General features: G+C 39.3%; 1 protein-coding gene across 1 annotated transcript in view; it reads right to left on the bottom strand.

The window, feature by feature from the left end:
- The window catches only part of PTPRM (protein tyrosine phosphatase receptor type M), a 777,217-nt gene that overhangs the window by 253,522 nt on the left and 498,931 nt on the right, over positions 1-24,764 (bottom strand). Inside the window, 2 exon segments of the mRNA XM_080821527.1 lie at positions 193-229; positions 1,205-1,478. Coding sequence (XP_080677653.1) covers positions 193-229; positions 1,205-1,478 — 311 coding nt within the window.

The raw sequence follows: 24,764 nt of genomic DNA, 5'->3' as shown, positions 1-24,764 counted from the left end.
ATCATATGATTCCTTAATTTAGAAAGAATCTACATGAAATAGTGAGTCCCTGTTAACTGCTTAGACTCTAATACCCCCACCCACATATACATATACTTCTTTAAGTGGAGTTAACAGTCCAAGAAGTTTTGAAATACCATCTAAATTTTTAAAAGACATAAACTGGGAGAGCATCCCACAGTTTCAACCTACCTTTTGTGGCCACTCGGACACAGTCTATTTTGGTTTCCTGTGTCAAATAAAGAGGGAGAAAAAAAATCACTATTGGCGTTTTATTTAAAACAAATAGGACTATCTGTCATTCTATTCAAATGCCGATAAAGAAGATCTCATTTTCCCCAAGTGTGGTGTTAATCACACAATGATTACTTCTGGAACTCCACTCAGATTCATTTTGAAGTTCCATAGCTGAAGGCCGTGAGAGTTTCTGGGGTGGATGTTGTATGAGGAGCTACCCCCAAAATGTCCCACCTAGCTGTCCCAGCTTCTCCAGATCCTTGCTCGCTCTTGGGGCAGATGCTACTGGAGGAGAACTCAGGGTCCTAGATTTCTCCCCTTTTCACTGGCAAAAGTTAAGTCTATGCTGATATTTAGACCTATGCTGGAAAACTCACACTTCTTTCTAAGGAGACTTTAATATCTTACCATAGTTCTGGTTGGCCTGAACAGGAAAGGGAAAAAATTCAGAAATGACTCCAGAGTTTTTATTTTGTTTTCATCTTATCTTTCTAAAGCTGTTTTCTCTTAGCAAGAAAAAAGGATACCTAATTTAGTCACAGCTACAGGAAGCATAAACTCTTGTGAAACCAAAGAAATGGGACAGAATATGCTGAAAAGACAGATGTTGTGTATCTCACAAAATTTTAAATGAGCTGAATGTATGTGTTGTAACTATACTATTTTCCTGTAAAATAGTAAGCTAAGCAGAATTGCTAGCCAACTTTTGGTAACAAGTAAAAACTGAAAATAAAAACCATCATGTTGACAACAAAGTCTTCCTACCAAAAACAAATACAAATATATTCATTTCTTTCCATAAATTTCTCTAGGTGAAAATAAGTTTAGAAAGAGAAAGAAAACCCACATTTGCTCTAAGTAAAAACACACAAAAGCATGCCTTTATTTCTGACTACTCTCTTCTTTAATCCACGTTCACATTAATAACTCTAAATAGCCAAAGGAAATAGCCATCTATAAAACTTACCCCGTTGGCTCTACTAGCAGCTTGGAAATAAATTCTGTAGCTTTTATGAGGGAGAAGAGGAGTGTTCCAGTATCCGTTGTATGTCTTATTATCACCAATAGTAAAAGGCTGAGCAGCTTGGAGACTGTTCGCTGGGAATTCTGCAGCAAAATAGTACTGGGAGTTCAGTATGGATGCATTCTGGTAGTGAATTGGCACGGGGTAGCACTTCAAGATTTCTGTTGTCTTTTTAGTTCTTCGAGGACGTTCTTCTTCAACAACCACTTGATAGACACTAGGGGGAGAAAAAAAGCATTATCAGTGATATTGTATGATCTCTCACTCTCACCCAGTAATATAATGTATTGATAGAAATAAAGTTCACAAAAATTAAAAAAAAATTACAAAACAATCTCTGCTATTTAAGTGAGCAGGGCACTAAAATAATGCTTTTCTCATACGTAACTGAAGATGAATTTATAGAAAATGAACTCAATTTACCTAACAAGCGAAGTTACATTAACCGTAAGTTTATTTTTTTTTAAAGGCAATGTATTATTTTCTTCAATGATGTCTGTATGAGTGCATGTGAAGATTTAACAAGTTACAAAACACGATATGTAAAGATTCATGTTTGAGTAAGGTTTAATTTCCCATATTTTCTTACATTTTGTCCTTCACCATATCAGATTAATGGAAAGAGATGTCATAAGGAGAGCAGAGAAGAGAGACTGGCCTTGGAGTTACAAGCAGTTTCTAAGAGCAGATCATGAAACGGGTTACCCGAATTATATATAAAGATAAGATGGGGGTAAGCATGTTCCAAAGAGGCCTGCAAGGACAAGTGTCCAAGCACTTACCCCTCCTTCCTCCCTGCCCCCTTTCGATGTCTGAATTTAAAAGTAGCCATAGGAGAATGGGACAAACTTGAAGGGATGGATGTTTCTAGTAAGATATGCATTTTATCAGAATGATGAACATTTGTGCAGTTTTGGTAGGAAAAAAAAACATTTCTGATACTGAGCAAAACTAACATTTGACAGCAGCTTTCAAGAACTGAATCAGAATAGACTGATTCTGGCCAGGAAATGCAGCTTGTTCTCACTGTATCAGAAAAGCACTGGGACTCCCTGGACAAGGCTGCAATCCTAGAGTTGCTCATACTGGTCCTCAATAAGGCCCAAGAAGAGGAGGAGAGAGGTGCCTAACATCCCCACCTGCCTAGGGAGGACCTGGAGAGGTCCCTCTTTGGGTCTTGCCCTTGGGAACTCCAAAAGTGCACCCAGTGAAATCACCTATTTCTGGGAGTACAAGCTACTTAATGCATTCCATTACAGGAATGCAATGCAGCAGCTGAGGCTCAGTTTGTAATTCTGTCCAAATAAACATCAACTGTTGTAGAACATCAGAATGACAGCTCAGGAGACAGGTAGCACAGTAGGATTACAGTATAATGATAAGGCAAATTCTGAGTGTGATATAAACTTTTAAATAAAAACCAGAAATTCTCCCTAACCTTCTAACATCAAAGACTTTCTATTGGTTATGTAAGATACTCTACTGGTAGAATTCTCACTGCATGATGGATCTGACATGACTAGGTATGTTTAGGAAGAATCATCCTCTATGGAGGACAAGGAATACATATGGAAGTAAAGTGGACTTTAATTTCTACCTCCCCTTTCCTTGACTTCCTACATGTATGGTTAGATGTGTTGATTTTAAAATATATCTTCAAATTCTGACACTTATCCCATCAAGAATGGGGTTGGTCAACCTTAATGACCATGTACAACCAACAGAATGTAACAGTGGGACAATGGGTAACTCTCAAGGCTTTCATCAGAGGAGGCTATGCATCTTCAGCCTGGTTTCCCAGGGAAGGCAGCTTTCTGGAAGAAAAACCCAGCCACCACGTTTATGGTCCAATCACCTTGAACCTGCCACACTGGAGAGATCACATGCCAACAACTGGCATCACTGACAGCCATGGGTGTGGACCATTACTGAAGGCCATGTGGCTGAGTGTCAGATGATGGCAGCGCCAAGATCCCAAGCAGGAACTGTGCAGACAAGTCTTTGATGGCCCACAAAATTGTGGCAAAATAGAACTGTTATTTTCAACTGCTGAGTTTTGGAATAGTTGGATATGCAGCAAATATTAAATAGAATGTCAGGTCATAGAACAGCAAGAGTGAGGGGTCAAAGTAAAAAATAGCACAACGTGGGGCACCTGGATGGCTCAATCGGTTAAGTGGCCACTGCCTTCAGCTTGGGTAATGATCCCAGGGTCCTGGGATCAAGCCCTGCATTGGGTTCCTTGCTCAGCTGGGAGCCTGCTTCTCCCTCTGCCTCTCCCACTGCTCATACTCTCTTGCTCTTTCTCACTTTCTCCCAAATAAATAAAAATAAAATCCTAAAAAACAAAAAGAGCACAACACAGACAACAGCTGATTCATGAAGAAGTTTAAGCTAGTACGCCACTAAATACAAACAGCACTGAGAGAAAGTGACTGTTCTCTTGAAATGCCTTTTGTAGGGTTGGGGGCTAAGTGGCATGTGCATTGATCTATGTTCTAATCCTAATTCTGCTAATAACTGGTGTTTTAGATTTTATTTATTTTTTTATTTATTTGAAAGCGAGCGAGCGAGCGAGCGAGAGACGGAAAGAGAGAGAGAATCTCAAGCAGACTTCCCGCTGAGCAGAGAGCCCAACGCAGGGCTTAGTACCTGACCACGAGATCATGACCTGAGCAAAAATCAGGAGTTAGATGCTTAATTGACTGAGTCATCTAGATTTCCCACAACTGGGGTTTTAAATTAATTCCTTTGGGTATTATTTTTTTTTCCCAATGAAATATGAGAATTAGACGGATCTCTAAGGTGCATTTTATGTTTTTATTCAGAATTTTGTTCAGCATACAAAATCTGTTCTTAAAAAATGGATAAATCAAAGCAATAATTAATTGCTTTGCAAAGGAATTCTCCATTAAGATAATGTTTAATACTGGTTTCCTTCTTATCAGTCCGTTTTTCCAAGTTATTTGCTATATGACAAGATTTTCAAATTTTCGCTTTTTCTAAATATTTATTTATTTGAGAGAGAGCAAGCATGAGTGGGGGGAGGGGGAGAGGGACAGACTCTTCTAGCAGACTCCCAGGTGAGCATAGAGCCGGACACGAGGCTTTATCTCACGACCCTAAGATCATGACCTGAGCTGAAATCAAGAGTCAGATGCTTAACTGAGCCACCCAGGGCCCCTCAAAATCTCACTTTAAAAACGACTCTGAAAACTCATTTACTATACAAAGTGGAAATGTGAAGATACATGTGCAGAAAAAAATTTGCAGAAATTATTCCATACAGGAAGTGCTAGGCTGGGAGACTTGCACAGGTCGCCCTTATTTTCCTATTTTACTGATGTGAAAACTGGGATTCAGAGGTGAAATGCCCATTCCATCTGGGGCTCACAGGTGATGAAGTAGCAGATATGGTCTCATGACCATCAGAGAAGGCAGTCCTAGTGTCACCTGTAAAAGCCCTGGTTAAGGGGCTCATGTGAACCATCTGACTCACGTGCAACTTCCCCTGCTTACAGAGACACAACCAACACACACACTGGTCTCCACCTACCTCCCAGAATCAACTGATTGTGAGTATTGTGTAGAGATTCTCATTTTATCACATCAACAGAGCTATAGATGGTAATATCACCTTTGACCTCAATTCATTCTCCCATCTCTCTCTGAGTCATTAATAATTTCCAGGGGGGACACTCCCAGGTCTGCAGTGAGGCCAGCATCTGGCTGGTGTCCTCTCCAGCTCTTGATCCCAACCAGCAACTCTGTGGCCAACGGCACTGAGGCCAGTAATCACTCACTTTTTGTTTCCAACTTGTCTACATGAAAGACTAGCACAACCACTTCCAGACTGTCCAAGTGCCACCATCTTGAATTCTCCTATCACAAACACCTCGTCCTCTATTCCTTCACCCTGGCCTGGACCCAGTTTGTTATTGAAATGCTGTTCTCCCCAACACACAGAAATACTTCGCCACTCTCAGCAGATGACTGTACATTGTAAAAAGATTGAGACCCTCTCATGAACCTTCTCTCAGGGGCTTATGACCTGCTCCGCCATTTTGATGTACTCTTGCTTTGCTCCACACTCACAAAAACATATTTCTTGTAGAAGACTACTTATCATTTGTGTCTACTTATCAATATTTTAAAAAACCTCACAAGTTCCTGGAGGAAGAGGTCTATGATTTAGTCATCTCTAAAGTGGGCCATGAGGCACATATTTTTGAAAGCATAATATAATCCACAAGTAATTTCTATTTTATATACATTCTATGTAGTGGTAAGGCAGAAATACACTGGTAATCACAAACATACCTTGTTTTACTAAATTCTAATACTAAGTTTATTTTGTATTAATTTCTTGAATACCCAAGAGCAAAGAGAAGAAGAAATTATCAAGAAACAGGTTTCATGATGAGAGGATGCTGGTTAGATTGTGAGTTTATGGAAGATAACACACGATTAACGAGCTCTGAGAGTTTCAAAAGCTGCCTCTCTGTTTTTCTACCCCCTTCTCACACCTTCGTTTCTTACTTCCCATTCATCTTTTCCCCAACTTTGTTACTATATGTGTTATGTTGAGTGTATATTTACTCATTTATGAACTCAAGAAATGTTTTCAGACACCTACTACGTACCAGGCACTGCTCTACTTTAACTTGAACACTACAATATTTGACATTCCCTAATGAAAGAATGCTTTGTTTTGTGATTTAAATACCATCTATGTGAATATGGGTGAAAGAAATTAATTTTTCCAAGCAGGAGTTTTGTGAGGATTAGACGAAAACTTGAGAATTAAATGATCACTTAATGTGCCCCCATTTTAGCCAGTTGGTATGTTATACACTCTGCTCTACTCCAGATATATTACTTTTTAAATGGCTACCATCTACTCATCCTCAGATATATTAAAGGAAGAACTAAGTTGACTAGAGCAATTTCAGGCCCAAAATGTCTTTTCATCCTTGCTCCACAAGAGAAATTAGATTTGCAAGCATCCAGACCTCAAATCTATTTGCTCTTTAATAATTTAAGCACTGAAAGGTCAAGCAGCTCTTTTCCATTCCCCTTTATCAACGTCCAAGTGCTAATGAAAAATAGCTAAATCCTATCTGCTGCCCAATTGCCACACATTGCTGTCTTCCTGATGGAAATTAACGCATTATTGGCACGTAGGTCAATGGCATCTCCACAGAACTCTCTGACTGATACGTTTTTCATTGGTGCAAATAACATCACTTCACTAGTGAATTTCATAAAATCTGTCCAACCGCAATTGCAATCTCAAAAAGTAGCTTTGAAAATCTTTCTCCCTGAATGGTTTTTCCAAAAAATTGATTAAAAAGAGCAAGTTCTCGAGGATGGAAAATCAAGCAGAAGTTTCTAGCTTAGTGAGCTGAATTAAAATTCTATTATCCTTTTAATGTATTACTCATGCTCCCTTTGTTTATTAAATAAAGTTACACCGTCCCTTTCCTGATTCCACCACTATTCAGGAATTTAAAGTAACATAAAATCTTCCTACGGCATTTGCAGTAGGAAGGCACAATCCATAGTGAAGATGAATCTACCAAACACGTGACATCACTATATCATAACTTTCTTATGGAATGAAATCTAATTTAAAGTTTAATTTACGCGAGGCTTTCCTACAACAAAACTCTAAGGCTTTTACAAGGAGAATAAGAAATCTGCATTTATATAGACTAGCACATGAAGTATAGCCTAGAAAAGAACATCGGAACATCTTTCATGTACTCTGTGAAACCTGAAAGTTCAAATGTGATGAGATGTTTTTGGTCTTTTTCTAACTTTGAAGATATTGAGGGGAAGCCTGCTGCAGAGTTGAAATTGACTTTAAAATTTTGGTCTTAATTCATTTCAAGATTAAATCCTTAGTTGTAAGTCCATTTTTCTTATCCACGTATTCTATTTCTTATCAGCATAAAATATTGGAAGTTTAACCAACCGGATAGCAGCGCAGGGGGTGAGGAGGAGGAGAGAGAGGGAGAGAAGTTAACGATCCATTTCATTGTTGCTTTTGCTAATCCTTTAAAGTCTGCACTTCTGATCGTTTCAAGGCCTTGGAATATTGTTCATTTCATGGCACCTAAGAGTGCCTTTTAGCTTGATTTGCAATTTTTGGTAAAACCATCCATTCTATATGTATAAAAAAAGAATAAAGACTGGTATTTCTGTCTTCCTGAAGCCGATTTTTGGGCAGGGGGGTGGGGGGCAATAGAAAATGAAAGTATAAATTAGATGCAAAGCACGTAAAATAAATGTGTAGTTAAAGTTTATTGCCATGCAACAACAAAAAATTTATTTTCTTCCTGTTCTTGATTTGGTCCTTCCCTTTTCCTAAACCTGCCAGGATTTACTGGAACGACACCTTAAATAATTCAAACAACCTCGTACAACTAAACTAAGCTTTAAAAATATTCTCACCAGTTAAAAATTAAGGGGATAAAAGGTCAGTTCAATATGTTCAATATGTTTATCATCATGACTAGTCCAAGTCCTTCATGTAACACTAGCCCCAAGAGTTGCCGACCTGACACAGTCCTGCTCATTAAGTCACTAAATGACGACTGATAACTAATTTTGCACAGGGAGTGGGCACTGGGTAGATAACACACCGTGCAGCATAAATAGATCTGGGGGGTTGAATATTTTATGTTAGCGACTTTAATTTCTCTTTGTCCTGCTCTGCTCCAGATAAGATTGGCCATAAATTGCTTTGGAATATTTGTGGGACACCACAAATATATTTTATGTTCTCTCAGCCGTAACTCATCCCAAGGAGCTTGCCTAGCATCTGTAAGTTACTGGTGTTCTGTGTGTGTGTGTGCGTGCTCACATGTGTATGCACACATATACGTGTGCACGTGTAAGCATGCCTGAGTGTTTGGTCTGATACCCTGCTGCTCCGCTAGTTAGTGATAATATCTGATAAAATAAAATATTAATTACAGCTGTAAGGTTGGGTGAGAAATATGAAGTAAATTACAGTTCCATGTTGTGAAAAAAAGGGCAGGAAGAAAAAAAATCCTTTAGTTATGGAAGTTTGTGATAATAAAGGAACAACTAAAACATTAGACTCAGGCTGAGAAGCTCTGTAAAAGGCCACCTGTTATTAATCTTCACAACAGGCACCAAATTTCAAGTAAATTAGTCTTGGATGGAACCTCTTTAAGAATGATTTCTCCCCGTTTTAACAAATGAAGACATTTTCCATTGCAGATTTTATTCCATTTAAGCTAATCATAATTTAATCATCACAATTTCATAACAAACATATGATTGTAAAAATTTTAATTCAAGGGCAGCTACTATTATTAAAGTATGTTTTCTTAAATAGCACTAGTGATTTGAATAAAAATGGAAATCAAATACCATCAAAGCCACACTAAATGTTTTCATTATTGCATGTTTGTATTATATTCAATTCAGAATCTTTTGGTCCCTAAAAGGAATAATAATGTAATAATAATAATACTGTAGGCTAGGTGAGCTGGAAAAAAAATGCCACCATCCAAAAAGGCAGAGAAAGACAATTCTCATATGGTTTCACTCATATGAGGGGAAGGCGGGGGGGGAACTGAATGGGAAGAAATCAGAAAGGGAGACAAACCATGAGAAACTCCCTGACTCCAGGAAACAAAGAGGGTTGTGGAAAGGGAGGTGGGTAGGGGGTTGGGGTAACCGGGTGATGGGCATTAAGGAGGGTACATGATGTGATGAGCACTGGGTGTTATACGCAACGAATGAATCAATGAACACTACATCAGAAAGTAATGATGTACTGTATGTTGGCTAATTGAATTCAAATTGAAAAAATTACAAAGGAAGAAAACAAAGAAAAACAACAACAACAACAACAACAACAACAAACAGGCAGATGAACCAAAGATGGGTGCCATCGAGAGAACACTGAACTGGGAGTCACCATACCATAGGCAATTGGATCCAGCTTTGCCACTAAATCATTGACTGACCAGTAAGGTCCCTTCAAGATCTCATTTTTATAACTCCTGGCACAAGATCAGGCAAGTCTCTACATCAATACGTGAGAAGATAATTATTTTATTCATGTGTCTTCCATCCTTCCTTTTTACAATATTCATCATGTTTCAAGCACTGTGCCAGGCATCGGGGAAGAAGAGGAGGAGGAATTAGGCACAGACTGTCCCTGTCCTTGAGAAGACCAGCCTGAGGGTATTAGATATAGGTCACTCAAAGAAATGCTGTGACAGGGAGCTGATCTGGGTTTGCATCGAGTGTAATGGAATGCAGGGGAGGGGTGATGATGTTTATGCCAACCTCTTACAGCTTCTCCTCCTTGAGAATATTCAGACTGGACCTAGGGCCCAAACATTCCCACCAGTAACACCTGAAGATTGCTGTCCTGCCTAGGGCCACCAGCTCTCTCCCCAAATTAAAAATAAAGGCATGACAGCAAACAAAAAAGCTAATGTCTTTAGATTCCTTATATAGTCCCCATTCTGTCCCACCACTGGTGCTAACAGAACAGCACCGAAGTTCCAACAAAACTTTAACCTCAGACTCACTAATGACTGCTTGCAACAGCTTCTGAGAACCTGTAAGGTCCCTGTATCCATAGTACAGCAGGCTGAAGGGAATAGGCTGTGCCCTAGGTAGGTTACCTCCCCAGGTCGTGCCCCACAAGTTCCCTAAAAAAGGCCTTAGAGGGCACGCCCAGCAGGACTCCTTGTCTTGACCCCCATGACCACCTGTGAGGTCTGGGGTGAGGATCAAGAACCGAACTGCCTCTGCTCTCTGGGGACTGGTGGAGAAAGAAGGCCACAAACATGCAGTCCTGGTCTCTGTTCCATTCTACCTCTCTCCAAATCCCTGTCCTGCAAATTTGCACTAAGCTTTCTGCCTTGTGTGATCAATCCTCAGATTACGAGATCCATCGTTTCTTAGAGTTTAGTATTTTGACTGATATCCATGGTAATAATTAAGGTCAAATCAAAATACTACAGCTGTGTTTTTTTTTGTTTGTTTGTTTTTTAGATTTTATTAATTTATTTGACAAAGAGAGAGAGTGCGCACAAGCAGGGGGAGCAGCAGAAGGACGGGGAGAAACAGACTCTCTGCTGAGCAGGGAGCCCGATGTGGGACCTGATCCCAGGACCCTGAGATCATGACCTGAGTCGAAGGCAGACACTTAACCAACTGAACCACCCAGGTGCCCCTATAGCTGTGTTCTGTTGTGTTTTGGGGGTTGGGCGTGGTTGTTGAGTTTGGCCTTGAAAGCCATTTCCGCCTATCCCCATCCACAGACAGAAGGTCTAGCTGCCGTCCCTCTGAGCACGGGGCCTCTGCTCACTGGTGCACCTGCCGCGGAGGCCTTGGTAATAAGACCGGAGCTCTGATCTAATACATAGAATCCTTCAGAGGAGATTACGCTGAAGAGGAGAAAATTTGAAAAATAGGAGAAGGAAAGCTATGCACTATATTTTCATGCACAAAAGCAAGTTTGAAATGGAGTTTGAGGGAAAGTTAAATTAAGTTTCATTGTATAAATGCTCAAATACATCTACTTTATTATTATTATCTTCCCCTGCCATTTTTAAAGCTTCTTTTCAAGGGTTCTTGAAGAACAAACTTAGTTTCCAAAATTAATTTTCAAAGAGATGACTGACATTGTCATCCTAGAAGCAACATTAATAAAAATGATCTTTGTTTCCTGGCAGTAAAGGAATCCAGAGTATTATTTTTTAATACAATAAAATTCACCTAAAATCAGGTGGGGGAAGGACGGTGGTGGTGGTAATAAGAGATTTAGCACCCTTTTTTTAACACACACTGTTGCAATTCGGCTATAATAAGTAATAAAAAAAAAGCCTAATATAGTAATATAAAAATTGAAGTTTTACCATTGAATGACATTTTGGTCTTTGTGATTATGTGTATTCCAATGAAAAAAAGGAAAAAAAAATTAGGTTGGAAGTCAGATATTTAGAGCTCTTTTCCTTAAAGAATTTTAGCACCAGATAGGACCTTTCAAAAGGTTCAAGCACTTACAAAAGAACAATTTAGCCCCCAAATTTATGATGCTCCTGTAGTTCACATTTCTTCAAGAAATAAGAGGGAGCAATTAAAAAGCCACTAATAAGCATTTCAAAAGAACTAGTGTCTTTTTTTCTTCATTCTCTGGAGACTATTAAGAACAGGGAAATGAAAAAGAACATACATATCAACAACAAAAAAAGACTGATTAATTTGATTAAAACAATCCAATATACTGAAACAACTTTGTTTAATCCAAGTCCTTCAAGTACTCAAAACTATATATTCTCTTAAACAATGAGTAAATTGTAATGGGAGTTGGGCTTCACCAAAAAAAAGGGGAAAAAAGTTGGTTTCAAAATAATATTGAAGAAACCAAGGGAAAAAACCCTCCTAACCTTTAAGAAGTAACAGGGATAGACCCCAAAGATTCCAATCATCACAATCTAAAATCGAAGGTATAATTAACATGTTTTCTTAATACTAGAAGAGACAATGAAGAGAGGATATTAATTTGCGATGTGGCCCATGTCTGCCAAGGAAGGCATAACCAGGCTGGTTCTCTCCCGGGAAGGTCTGCAGGGAGGAGGCCTGCGGGCTGAGAAGCAGAGAGGGACGCTCCTGTGAGGGAGCACATGCCTGACATGCACATGGCTTCACTGGTCACGTGGAGCTGTGCAGGAAGAGTGCTGCTGTTCACCTCCCAGGACCTTAGTACCCTGTGCATGAGGATGCTGTCATCTGACGAGGATGTCTGCTCTTGACGGGTTAGAAACCATTTCATAAAGGACTGAGTGTCGGCTCAGCGCACGATAGCTACTCAGTCCAAGTCACAATGATTATTCATTTTTATTATCATCCTTATTATTCCTGTATGACAGCCTGCTCAGATCATAACTGAAGTTCAGGAATATTATGGTAGGACCTAGAAAATTTCCCAAGACATGGGCATTATTTAGTTAATGTTATTTAGTTAATGTTATTTCCGTTATTACAGGCCAGAATAGCATCAATAATAAATAAGAAAAGCTTTCCTACGTTGAGCAGATAACATCTGTGTTAGATAAGATCCTGAGTGCTTTGCTGACTGTTATTAATTCTCTCAGCTGTCCTCTAAGTTAGATTATTACTCATATCTGATTGATGAGGGGAAAGGAACTCAGAAAAGTTACAGGATTTGCCCAAGGTTAGAGTGCAAACATGCACCAGGATTTAATGCACCAAGACCATCAAAATCCCTGCGGTGGTTAGCTGCATTGTTTATGATTCTGAGTACCTTTGTGCCTTCTTTTCCAGGAAAGAGCTGTTATTTGTAACTACTTCACCCCATAGCGGTTGACGGAACACAAGTGCTTCTGAAACTTTGATGATTTTATGGAATGAATGTACAGCACAACACCACACACGCAGTTCTTACAACTTCCATAAAATTACTATCAAAATATGGGTTACCTTTAGGACATAGAGCCTACTATATATTTAATAGTTTCTTAAGATTTTATTTATTTATCTAGAGAGAGAGAGTGTGTGAGACAGGGGGAGGGGCAAAGAGAGAAGGAGAGAGGGAATCTCAAGCGGACTCCGTCCTCACTGAGCATGGAGCCCAATGCAGGGCTCTGTCTTCAACCCTGAGACCATAACTTTAGTTGAAACCAAGAGTTGGGAGGTTTAACTGACTGAGACACCCATGCACCTCTAGAACACAGATCCTATTTAAGTGATAATCACTGTATATGGGCACAAATGTTAAAGGACACTGATGATTAGAAATCTAAAGTTTATTATCAAAAGCAGGGAATAAAGGAATCCAGGCTAAATAACAATCTAGCCAACATGCTTTATTAAGCAGATCTGGATAACATAGTTTTACCCTTTTTGAGCACTACAGTTTACAAAGACAAAAGTTTACTTCCGCCGGAATTAATCTTTCTGACAAGGCTGTGAGACAGGTGGAGCATGTACTGGTTTCCAGTTTTAGAACTAAAGAAGGCCCCAAAGTTCACAGGATAGCCCAAGGTCACAAACCCAAGGATTCTGGTCCATGGCGAGTATTCTTTTAATTAGATGAAGTCCTAGAATGATTTACATTAGCGACATCAGATTCCACTCGCTCTAAGTAAAACTTCGGTCATTTGGAGAAAACTCAGAGTGTAGCACGGAAGCAGCTTCAAGCCTCCTCCCACCGGAGAGTCCCTGTGTTTGGTGGGGGCAACAGCACCGAAGCACCCACCTAGACGACCTGTTAGTTTTTTGCCAGGAATTGACCCTCATGGGTCAATTATCCTTCCTCTCTGGCCCTGCCCCGGTGATTGATCTAATGTGCAAATGCAATCATACCTCTGCCCCTTAAAAATCCTACAGTCCCATCATTTGCGTGTGTTGGGGCTTGTGAGAGCAGAGGAGGGAAGAAGAAAGAAGGTTCCATCCTAAAAACACATCAACTGCAACCTGGCATATTCTCAGCGCTGAGCGTATATTTACACCTTTTTAGGATGGCCCGAAGGGGAGGGTGATCCAGGAAGTGACTGAATATAGACACCACCCACATTAAACAAAGTCTGGATATATGCTGAGGGGAATGGTGAAACCCTGACGGACTATGAACCAGGAGAGCGAAAGATCCTGGCAGCCACTTGTGCACTGGGGACTGGAGAACCAAGAAAGGCAAAAGTATGAACTAAGACAATGATGGGAGGATGGAAATAAAGGAAAAAAGGATGGGGGGTGGGGGGTCAGTGATCTCTTGAGAAGTAAGAAGCATGATAGCTTACAAAGGAGTCAGGACAGATGTGCACGATTATAGGGACCTTCCTGATGGAATCTGAATTTGGAGTAATGGCTTATTTGAAGTAGTTTTTCTGAATTTTTCTTCTAATTAAAAAAAAAAAAAAGACCAATTGATTCAAGGGTAAAGGTCGGGTAGTCTTTCATGCTTCTGTCCCATATGGACGGGACATGGTATTTAACTTTTATTTAAGGATGCAAATATAAATGTAAAATCCTTCTTGTTCCGATACGTCCAACTACTTAAAAAGAGATTTCAGTCCTTTGGCTTCTTATCTATAGAAGTTTCAGTGATAATTACTTTTGCTCACAAGAAAAAGATGAGGTTCAATTCAATAAACATTTATTGCACACTTAATTAGGTTTGAGGTACTGAATGATATTCAGGAACTAAGTTATGAAAATCATTTTGTGATCCTTCTGCAGTTCCTATTACATTTACATGCATTTTACATAATGATTAGCCTAGGAAAAATGCTCACTTTCAGCATTAAATGCATAAATCTAATTAATATTCCTGAGTGCTGGTCAAACCTCATTTACTATGTGTGTGTTTTTAATTATATTGACTAAGATGACCCCTGTTTGCATTGCTTCACTTTCTCTTCTTCCAGGCTTTTCTCCAGGTTGTTCATTTCTAGGGCGAACCTATACCTGCATTCAGCCCCTCACTGGCCACTTTCTACTTCTCTTTTGGGTTTCAGCCTAAACAACATACCCTGATCCCCGGTTGAGATTTTGTCCTCTGTCAGATGCTCTTGGAGTACTCTGGACTTTTCTCTCCAGCTTGACACCATCCTAGCACAGTGACTTGAACATAGAAGTGCTCAGTAGGTATTAGGTAAACGAATGAGGAATGACCGAATGATAGCACAATGTCAACTGTGAACTTTCCTCTAACACTTTGCAATGTGACAAAGGGCAAGAATTTTAATTAGACACGAACAACTGCAGAGAGCTCTTATGGCTTCTCATTGAGCAGAAAACATTTGCACCGACAGTGGTAAGGAAAACACTTTTGGGTCAAAGCAGAGAAGAACAACTGGGACACAGGGAACCACACAAAAGCAATGTGCTGATACGGGAAAACTCCCAGCGCTCCCGATGGTTCTGCTACCAAACAGGCTGACAAAATGAGTATTAATTAAGTAGCTGAAAGCCAAAGACAAATGACTGTCAAGCGACTATATACTTAATGAAATAATTTTTGATGAAACAGAAGGCATGTCAGAATTTTTGTGGGCTTTAGTGTTCTCACCATCAACAATCACCTTGAATGTATTTATATGTGCTGATGGGCGAAATGTTCTGCTGAAGAAAATGATGGAAGACCACACTCATGATATGGCTGTGTCCCCACAACAGGAACAAAAGCGCTGTCACAACCAGAAAGTGGTCAGATCCTCTCGAGGCTACACCTCAGCTCCGAAAGTCTGCAACTTTAAGCAGCACACTGGACTGGCTTGCCCTCTCTGCCCCACACGTGCCTCGATCAGCCTCTTAGAACTTGGGATCTTTTCTCCCATATATATGTGATTTTAGCACTTTAAAAAAGTAAAAGTGAGGCAAATCAATTAGTAAGCAAATCAATTAGTCTTTGTCAAAATTTCCAAGATCTTCACTTCCAAAGGCTTGCAGTCTTAGCTCAGAATACCTCTAGAAATTCATCCCTTAAATCTCCTGGAATCAACACCTGTGTTAGGAAGAACTAGCAGCTCCTGAGAGTGAAGAGCATAGTGGCTTTGAGATTTATAACTAAGGCGATGCAGTGTTCAGTTCAAGGCGTTTGCAACTTTCTGGGGCCGTGGGTTACAAGTAAGTTATACAAGTCTTACAAGTAAGACTACTTGTAAATTATTCCACTGTTAACACTGACAGATGGTCCAGATACTTGGGGGGACAGCAGCATGTAACTTTCTCTACCGTCAGTGGAAAATGAGATCAACCTGTATGTCTACTTCCATCACCCTGATGGATGGTTTCAGGGCAGCTGGTCAGTGTGGGTTGGGGAATGGGCAGCACTACCTACTCTCATCTCTAGAGACATGGTCATGCATAACTTCTGGATTCTACTGTACATGAAGGCTTTCATGGCTTCTACTGTACTTGAAGGCTCTCGTGTAATCTGTAGTTCCAATCTCAGGTACCTAGTTTTCCCCAGAGAAGCATGAGTTCCTTCTGGCATAGCAGAAACAAGACAGAGTACGATCAAACACTTGGGTCTTCCCTGGCCCTAGCCAAGAACTGGCCCCAACCATCCACTAAGCAGTCTGTTTAGTGGTGCTCAGAGAAGGCTTTGCACTCCAGATGTCAGTAGGCAAAGACACCACTGTGTCCCTTCAACAGACCTATAATTTGTACAACCTAGTATAAATCATAATCATCACAAAAGCAGCTAGCGCAGGTTCAGGGCAAAGGGATTAGGGTGACGCAGTAAAAGGCAGGTAGAAAGGAGCAGAAAGAGAAAGATCCAGAAGCTTCTCAGCAAGGAGGGGGCTAATAATGCCATGTTTCTACTGCTTAGGAAAATGGAGATTTAAAAAATTTGTACAATTAGTAATTTCCAATAAATTACTAGATAGAGAGTCATTGCTAAGATGGGCTTTCAGTTTCTAGTGACCTAGTGTCCACTTTAACAATACTCTAAACAGTTACTATCACTAGTTGCTGTGGTTAGTCAAGATGTTTTTCCCTCTAAAAAGGACTAAATGGTTTTGATTCCTTTAAATCCTGTCTCTAATAAAAGTTAGCATGTGGGGGCACCTGGGTGGCTCAGTGGGTTAAAGCCTCTGCCTTCAGCTCAGATCATGATCTCAGGGTCCTGGGATTGAGCCCCGCATTGGGCTCTCTGCTCAGCGGGGAGCCTGCTTCTCCTCTGTCTCTGCTGCTCTGCCTACTCGTGATTGCTCTCTCTGTGTCAAATAAATAAATAAAATCTTAAAAAAAAAAAATTAGCATGTGGCCCTTAGACGATCCCTTCCCTTCATGCCTAAAGGTTAGTGATGTCTGAACAGGGCCCAGCGAAAAGGAACGGTGGGAGGGGCTCAGCACACCCACCAGCCACACTTCCTCTGAAGCTGTCGTGGGCCCTGTCCCTGCCTAACTCCTCCTTCACTGCAGGGTTGATCTTCCTTACATTTTTTTCCTTGCCTAAAGCTCCTGAGTGATTACTCACTGCCGAAAGGCTACATCTCTACTCCTTGGCATGAAGCATAAGGCTGCCCAATCTAGCCCGATCTCTCTTGTGTCTCCCTGCCCGCCTCCACAGCCCCCCTGGCCTGTTCTGCTGACTCTAATTGTAACACTCTTCTCATCCCCAGGTCAGGCTGACTTGCTCAGTCCTTCCTGCCCTTTTGGAACTTATCTGTCTCACTCATTATTTATTCCCTGCCACACATACTTAATCTCCTCTGCAAATACCTCCCCAGGACATACGTTTCTTGGACAATATCCATCTGCAAGATTAAGCTGCTTGGCTTTGGAGCCGCTTCTCTGAAGTCTTACCTGACCTTCCCGTGTACAACCCCTCCCCCTGGCCTTTCTGTGCCAGTCCTCATCCATGCAGTAGGGGAGCAGATGACCCGCTGGTCCGTCCCACCCAGATTGCGAACCCCCAGAAGAGAGCCCATAACAGGTTCTTCTGTGTTCCCAGTACTCAGCTCAGTGCCCAAAACCTAGTGAGCACTTAATAACTGTAATCCTCACAGCTCCCTGAGATAAGGTGATATTACCTTGCTCTGCAAAGATGAGGCTTAGAGATGTGAAGAAATGGGTAACAGTCACATAGCTCGTCATTGAGAGAGCTGGGATTCAAAACCAGGTTTATTTAACTTCCGAGTATGTCCCTTCTCTATATCCTGGGTCTCACTTTAAAAGTTAAGTCCACATTATGTGACCCACGAAACAAAGTGGTTATTTGAATATTACTCTTTCTTCCTTAGAATACGCCAAAGGAGGAAAGAGTGATTCTGCCTGACTGCCTAAAAGGCCAGGCATGACACCTGATGCTATCTTGGGACTCAGGGTACAATGTTCTTGATTATCGACAGATTCTGCAGTTTCTACTTAATTTACAGCAAAGCACTGTTTAGAGATGGAAATTATACATTTACTTATAATAGCTAATTTAAAATTATATTACTTTAAATTTATATTACAGGATCTTTGGGTCTTAAGGTAAATTCTGCATTGTGGGGTTTTACACGATAGTTTTTCCTTTCTCAGAATAATATTGTCATTCCAACAAAAAAATAAAATAAAGGCATAAACTCCTGGGGAAAAAGTAATAAAAAACATTTGCAAATCATGATTTAACTGGTTCCTCTGACCCAAGATCAAATTTTTGGACAAAACTGTTCTGATGAAAAATATAATTTTTAGAATCTAGGGAATAAATTCTAACATAATCATAATGATTAAATGACCATAAGATGGTACTTGAATCCCAAGTATGCATACAGATATATTTTAAGAAATGGGAAGAAGAATCAGATTCTTCAGTGGTGAAGAGAACATTAGACTTCACTGAGCCAAGTTCCGTGTATCACCAACTGCCCACTGGTGTCAGATTATGAATTTCATTTTCAGAATGGTTATAAACAGAAGATCGGTTTTCTTTTGTTCTACGGTTAAGTTTATTCAGTAGAAATAACCATAATAGCTAATGATTCAGAAGCCAGCAGGGAAACATCCAACCTTTTTAAAGAGCTATACTACAGAATTGGGGCAGAGAAAGGTTCATTACCTATATATAATATCAATTCCCAAAAACTTGCAAATGCAGAAGTAAATTGGTAGCCAGATGCAATCCAATTTCAAAATATAGAAGAGATAACAGAATTTATTGGAATTCTATTATTTATGGATTTTATTGATAGAGACAATTATTAAATCCTTTATTTTTCATGTAAAAGTAAGACTTTTTTGTGCTATCAGATTTTTTAAAAAATGAGACAAAGGAAAAGCGAGAGGACCAGAGTTAGTTCTATGAAAAGAAACAACACAAACCACCTACTGACACAGTTTGAAAGGGCTGCTGTAAGGAAAAACACTTAGACAGCAGGTAGTAGGTGTGAAGTACAGTTTGGAGTGTTTAAAAAACAAAAAACAAAAAACCACCTCTTTTAATCCTCACAAGAACCTCATAATGTTGATTTGCTTACAGGCTCCTTTCATGAAGCAGAAGAGAACGGGATGTACAAGCTGGTGGTGTGCATGGAGTGAAAATGTCTTTCCTTGGACTTACTGATGGTAGACAAATGGATTGCTGCTGCCTTAAAAGAACTTTTCAAAAATTAATATCTGGTCCATACTTCCTAATATAAAACTTCCTAAACCATAATTAATCATATGCTAACAAGTGTAATTTCTGCAGGAAACTTCTTAAAACCAAACACACGATTGTCTCCTATCACTCATTAATTATAATGATCTCTTTCCTTGCTTCTCCTGTCAAAAGATCTGTTTCACTGTCCCGTCCGAGGTGTCAGTTTTCACAGACTCCCTGACATTCTCCTGCTAAATCCCTTTAATAAAAACTTCTGTGTGACAACCAGCTGGGAACGTGAGTGCAAGCCAATGGCCACAAAAAAAGAACAAATCTGGTCCTCCGTATGGCTCCAGGATCAAATCAGACATTTTTAGGAAGTCTAATAAATTTTCTTAAGATAAAAATAATTGCTTTACTGACTATTTATCCACAACAGAATGAAAACCTGTCCTTCACCTTGGTCTAAGAACACAGCATAGAGTTTTCAAAGGACAAAGAGCTCAGTGGTGAGAAAAAAATAGCATCCTAATGCATGTTTAATTTTCTATCTGATTTGTTACAAAAGAATATTTGATGAGTAGTTTGGGTAAATGCGGAAATACTAGAAGTGAACAATGAGGCTTTAGGATCCATACACGTTTTGCTGGCTACCTACCTAAGGCAAAGCAGCATAAAGGGAAAAGTGACAAAGAGGAGTAAATGAAAACAGCACACATTTGTCAAGTCTACCGCGGCAATGAATTCAAGGTGAAATCTTTTTATAAAAAGCCGAATATATTATATAAAAATAAATAAATTCTTGATTTATGCATGAAACTGAAGTTTTTATATGGTACACGTCTTTTTTTTTTTTTTAATCAAAAGTGTTTTGGATGAATAAAAACATTTATGCCTGCCTTTTACTAACAGAAAATATTCCCTGTCTCATTTGAAATCTTTTTTTCATTTTATTTTATTTTGTTTCTTTTCAGTGTTCCAGCATTCATTGTTTATGCACCACACTCAGGACTCCATGTAATACATGCCCTGCATAATATCCATCACCAGGCTCACCCAACATGTGCTTTAAAAAAATAAGACAAAATATTTCTTTCATCCCTTCCTTATGACCTCATCTCTTCCCCATTCATAATGTAGTGAAGTTCCAATTTGCTTTAAGATTGTGGCCCTGATTCCTGCAACCAGAACTATTCGCAAATTTTTTTTTTTCAGATTTTGTTTATTCATTTGACAGAGAGAGAGACAGAAAGAAAAGGAACAGAGGCAGGGGGAGTAGGAGAGAGAGAAGCAGGCATCCTACTGAGCAGGGAGCCCTATGCGGGGCTTGATCCCAGGACCCTGGGATCATGACCTGAGCCAAAGGCAGACGCTTAACAACTGAGCCACCCAGGCACCACATTGCAAATTGTTTTTTAAATATAACTGTTAAGGAAGTGTTCATAGCAAAGATAACCATAGTATAAGAAGTTACCAATGTCAGTAAAAGCACAGCATCAAAATAATTAGGACGATCCTTGTTAGAAGAACAAGGTGGCTGCTGTCCATTCAAAGCGTATTCTCACATTTAGGCATCTGCTTTACTGTTCCGGTTGCTCTGATCGTTGCCCACCTCCCATCCCCATGGACAGACCTTTAAATAGATGTTTTCCCCACTCGGTAGTTTCTCCTGAATGAATGAATCAAAGAATGAGTACTTAAAATGGTAATTTTCTAACATTTCACTGAAATGAATATCAGAATGTTTAATTAACATATTCAAGCCCTGAGTTTTAATTAAGAAGACATATAGCTCCAAAACATTTATGAATAAATTGAAGCAACAATGCCTAAAGAACAAAAATGAGAGTCATTTGAAAACACCATCACCTAAGGCGCAACGACGTGATGAGGTCTCGCGCTGTAGACCATGAGAAGGTATAAAACATCATTAAGGAGGGACACTGGCACACGGTACATACAGCAAAAGAGGAAAATCATGGAGAGAATTTTTGTTAGTGCAAGAAAAGCACATAGTTTGTGTAAAACTCATTCTTTATTTAGAGCTGGTATTTTACTGGTAAATTACAAGGGTTTTCTCTGTTGGACTGTCTGCGTGTAATGAACAGTGGAGAGAAGAGGGGATTCTAAATGAGTAAAAGAAAATTAAGCTTTCCCCTGTCTTATTAAAGAAAAAAATTGAATCCACAAACAGACATTAAAATTCTGTCCTAGGTGCTGGTTTACTAGCTAGAATGACGGAATTTGTGTTCTTCTTGGCCATCTCAGGATTTAAATAATTTTATGTGACAGTGCTGATGTGCTGATCAATAAAAAGACAGCAATTGTTTACATTGAGAGTTTAGTGCAATTTTAAGAATCTGCATTAAGCAAGCTGAGTGTCTGTAGTGGAATCAATGCAAAACCACCTTCCTTGGTGAAGTGCATAAATGAAGTGGGACTGAATTTTTAACACCAATGATTATGGATTAAAGAAAAATCAAATCAATTGAAAGAATTGCCTTTGGAAATCACACAATGACAGTATTTTTGAGCACATAATACTGGGCAAAATCCAGGAAAGCAAACAGATGTTCACTTCCATTTCCCTCCTTCTTCTAGTATTTATCTTATCATTTGGGAAAAGCCTTCTTGTATTGCAGTTTGATTACATGTGCATTTTGCAAATTTCCAGATGTGTTCAAATGTTTTAATCTACATTATGGCTTTATATTTTAGGTCCCCATGATTCCCTAATCAGAGTTCTTATTTCTCTAAACATTAAATGAAATTGAAAATTTTCATATACCTCATTTAGTTTGAAAGTATTACGGACATTTTTTTCCAAACTAGTCTTTCTAGCTATATTGGTCTTGCATCTACTCAATAGATAATCAGTCCCATTATGTTGTACTGTAATACCAAATCCCTCGAAAAGAACATTCACTTTCCTGCAAAAAAAACACAGAAAACCAAACCAAACCAAACCAAAACAAAAAAACCCAAACCCAACAACAACAAAAACACACAACTTTTTGACAGGTGGGGTCAAGATAATTTCCATTCTCAAATTTGTGCCAATAAAATTTACACATTTAAGATAAGTATCCTTCCAGATAAGGTGGTATGTGTAGTGGGTTTGCCTGTAACGCTTACTGAATAGTTTCCCATAAGAACTGATCTTGATTCTAGCATGGATTTAGATGATGAACATAGATGGTACGTTTATGAATTTCAAGATGCTAATATTGTGGAAGAAGGTATAATAGAGACGATGAAAAGTAACCCTGGCAAATTCAAGGAATGTTTGGCCAATAACAAGACAATGTTTAATCGAAGTGGAGCTATGGTTAGCTTGGAAATAGGGCATCATGACAGTTGTGAAGGAGGGTGTGTTAATAGAAACTGAAATGTTAGCAGAGTTAGAGACTGGCCTTCAAGAAATGATGTGAAACGTGGTGAAGCCATGTATTTTGGACACTCTGACAAGCACTTGAAGGTATCTTTTTATAAGAGTAAAAAGCCCGAGGATATCGACAATTAACCAACTGATAAGTCTCCAGTCTCCAAAAACAACTAGAAAGGTATAAAAGAAAACAAGAAGATAATGCCTTGTTTAAACAAAGGCATGTTTAGAAAATATGAATGGTAGTGCGGATGCAAGAGGCACTTTAAAAAAAGTAAGGAAAGGAGAATTGGAAAGAGGGCTGATATAGATGACCCAAAGGAATATCATTTGAAAACTCAGACTTGGAAAGTCCTATACAGAGAACCAATTATATGGACGACAATCTGATTGAAAGTGTTTCAAGGAAAGAGGTAATAAGAACAGAAGATGAAAAGGAGTTTATGTGAGTTGGGAAGGTTAGGATTTCAGATTCCTTCCATTTGGAGGCCTTGAAAGTGAGTGGCCTGTACACTTTCATTTTACCATGATGCTTCTGTAGGAGAACACGGACTCCCGTCCTAACAGCCCAGCCCGCGTTGCTGAGTCTAGGTGCTTCTTAAACGGGTCACAAGAAAATGATGCTCCCAAGGCCATGGTCAGAGCATCAGTTTTCATCTAATAAGACTTCAACTTTCTGGAGTGAAAAAAGTGTGACCCACGGCCACAGATACACTCGGATTTTGGCCAGCTGTCTAATGAGCATGTGTCTTGGGTCATTCGGATTAGGGCAACCCCTCGGCACTGCACACAAATCAGCACAAAGGGCCTAGGTAGTGTCAGCGGCTACCTTTTTCTAGTAGTAATAATATCTTAAATTTGGAGTAGGGCTTTCACACATTTCATAGTGTTCTCACAGACTGCACTTACGGAGGGCAGTCCTAAATCCCTGACATGAAAATCCCTTCCTACTATGTCCAGTCAACAGTATGAACTAGAAATTGTCTCCTAAAATTTTCTACATTTTTCAAATAAAAATTTCTGTGATCCCACCCTAATTGGACTTGCCTATCAAAGAATGCTATTCTGTTTTTATTGCTAACTCTGTGAAATGAAACTTGTACATATCTTATCATGTAGAAAGAAGTCCAACTGATTGCCTATGATACTGTAGTGAAAACATGATCAAATAGAGCCAGGTTTCAAAAGGTTAATGGAGTAAAATTCTACACCAGGAGTATGGAAACAAACCCTACAGAGGCTTAAATGGGAATGTAAACGTTTCCTCAGGGTACGCTATTCAAAATAATAGGTTATTTTGAAGGGAATCTATTCTGATGGTACAGAATATCTAAATCCCTCTGAAACAAGTAGAAATTTCATTTATATAGATTAATGAGCTTATGACAAGTTCATACTCAAGAGTTATTCAGGCATTCTTTGCTCCTTCCTAGGAAGAATAAATTTATTTTATTCATTCACTGTAAAAGTTACACTTTGTAATTTCTTAGCTATATAAATCACCACAGAATGAGAAATTGGGCCTACATGTCGGTAATAAACTTAAATATGTTCGAATAAAGACTTCACAATGCTCTTTTCAATCATCTGTTTCTTTAAAAAAAAAAAAAAAGTTACACCACATATTCAATGGAGAAATCAGCCAATTTCCCAGAAGTTAACTGACTTAAAACCCCAGGTAAACAAACAAACAGGCAAAAAACCCCAAAGGTCCACTGAAAGAAGAGAGCTCCGGATAAAAATGTCTTTGGCCCTTGGGTAACTAAATTGCAGCAAGCACTTACTTGTTAGACTCAAAGCCACCTCTCAAAAGACTAAGGCTTTTGTTCCTTATCTTCAAAGAACAACCCACTTGCATCAGAATCAAACTCTGTACACAATACTTGATCACCCCACATCAAAGCATGTCCCCTTTCCTGAGTCATTTCTTTTAATTAGAGCTAATAAAGATATGGGTTTACATGCTGACTGATTGTAGCAAATCCCTAGAAAACACGGTCAAGAAATTCATCAGTGTGATG

Source organism: Martes martes (assembly GCF_963455335.1).
Source record: "Martes martes genome assembly, chromosome: 13".
Lineage (NCBI taxonomy): Eukaryota > Metazoa > Chordata > Mammalia > Carnivora > Mustelidae > Martes > Martes martes.
Note: the sequence above shows the minus strand (reverse complement) of the source record. Positions and strands in the feature narration are given on the sequence as shown.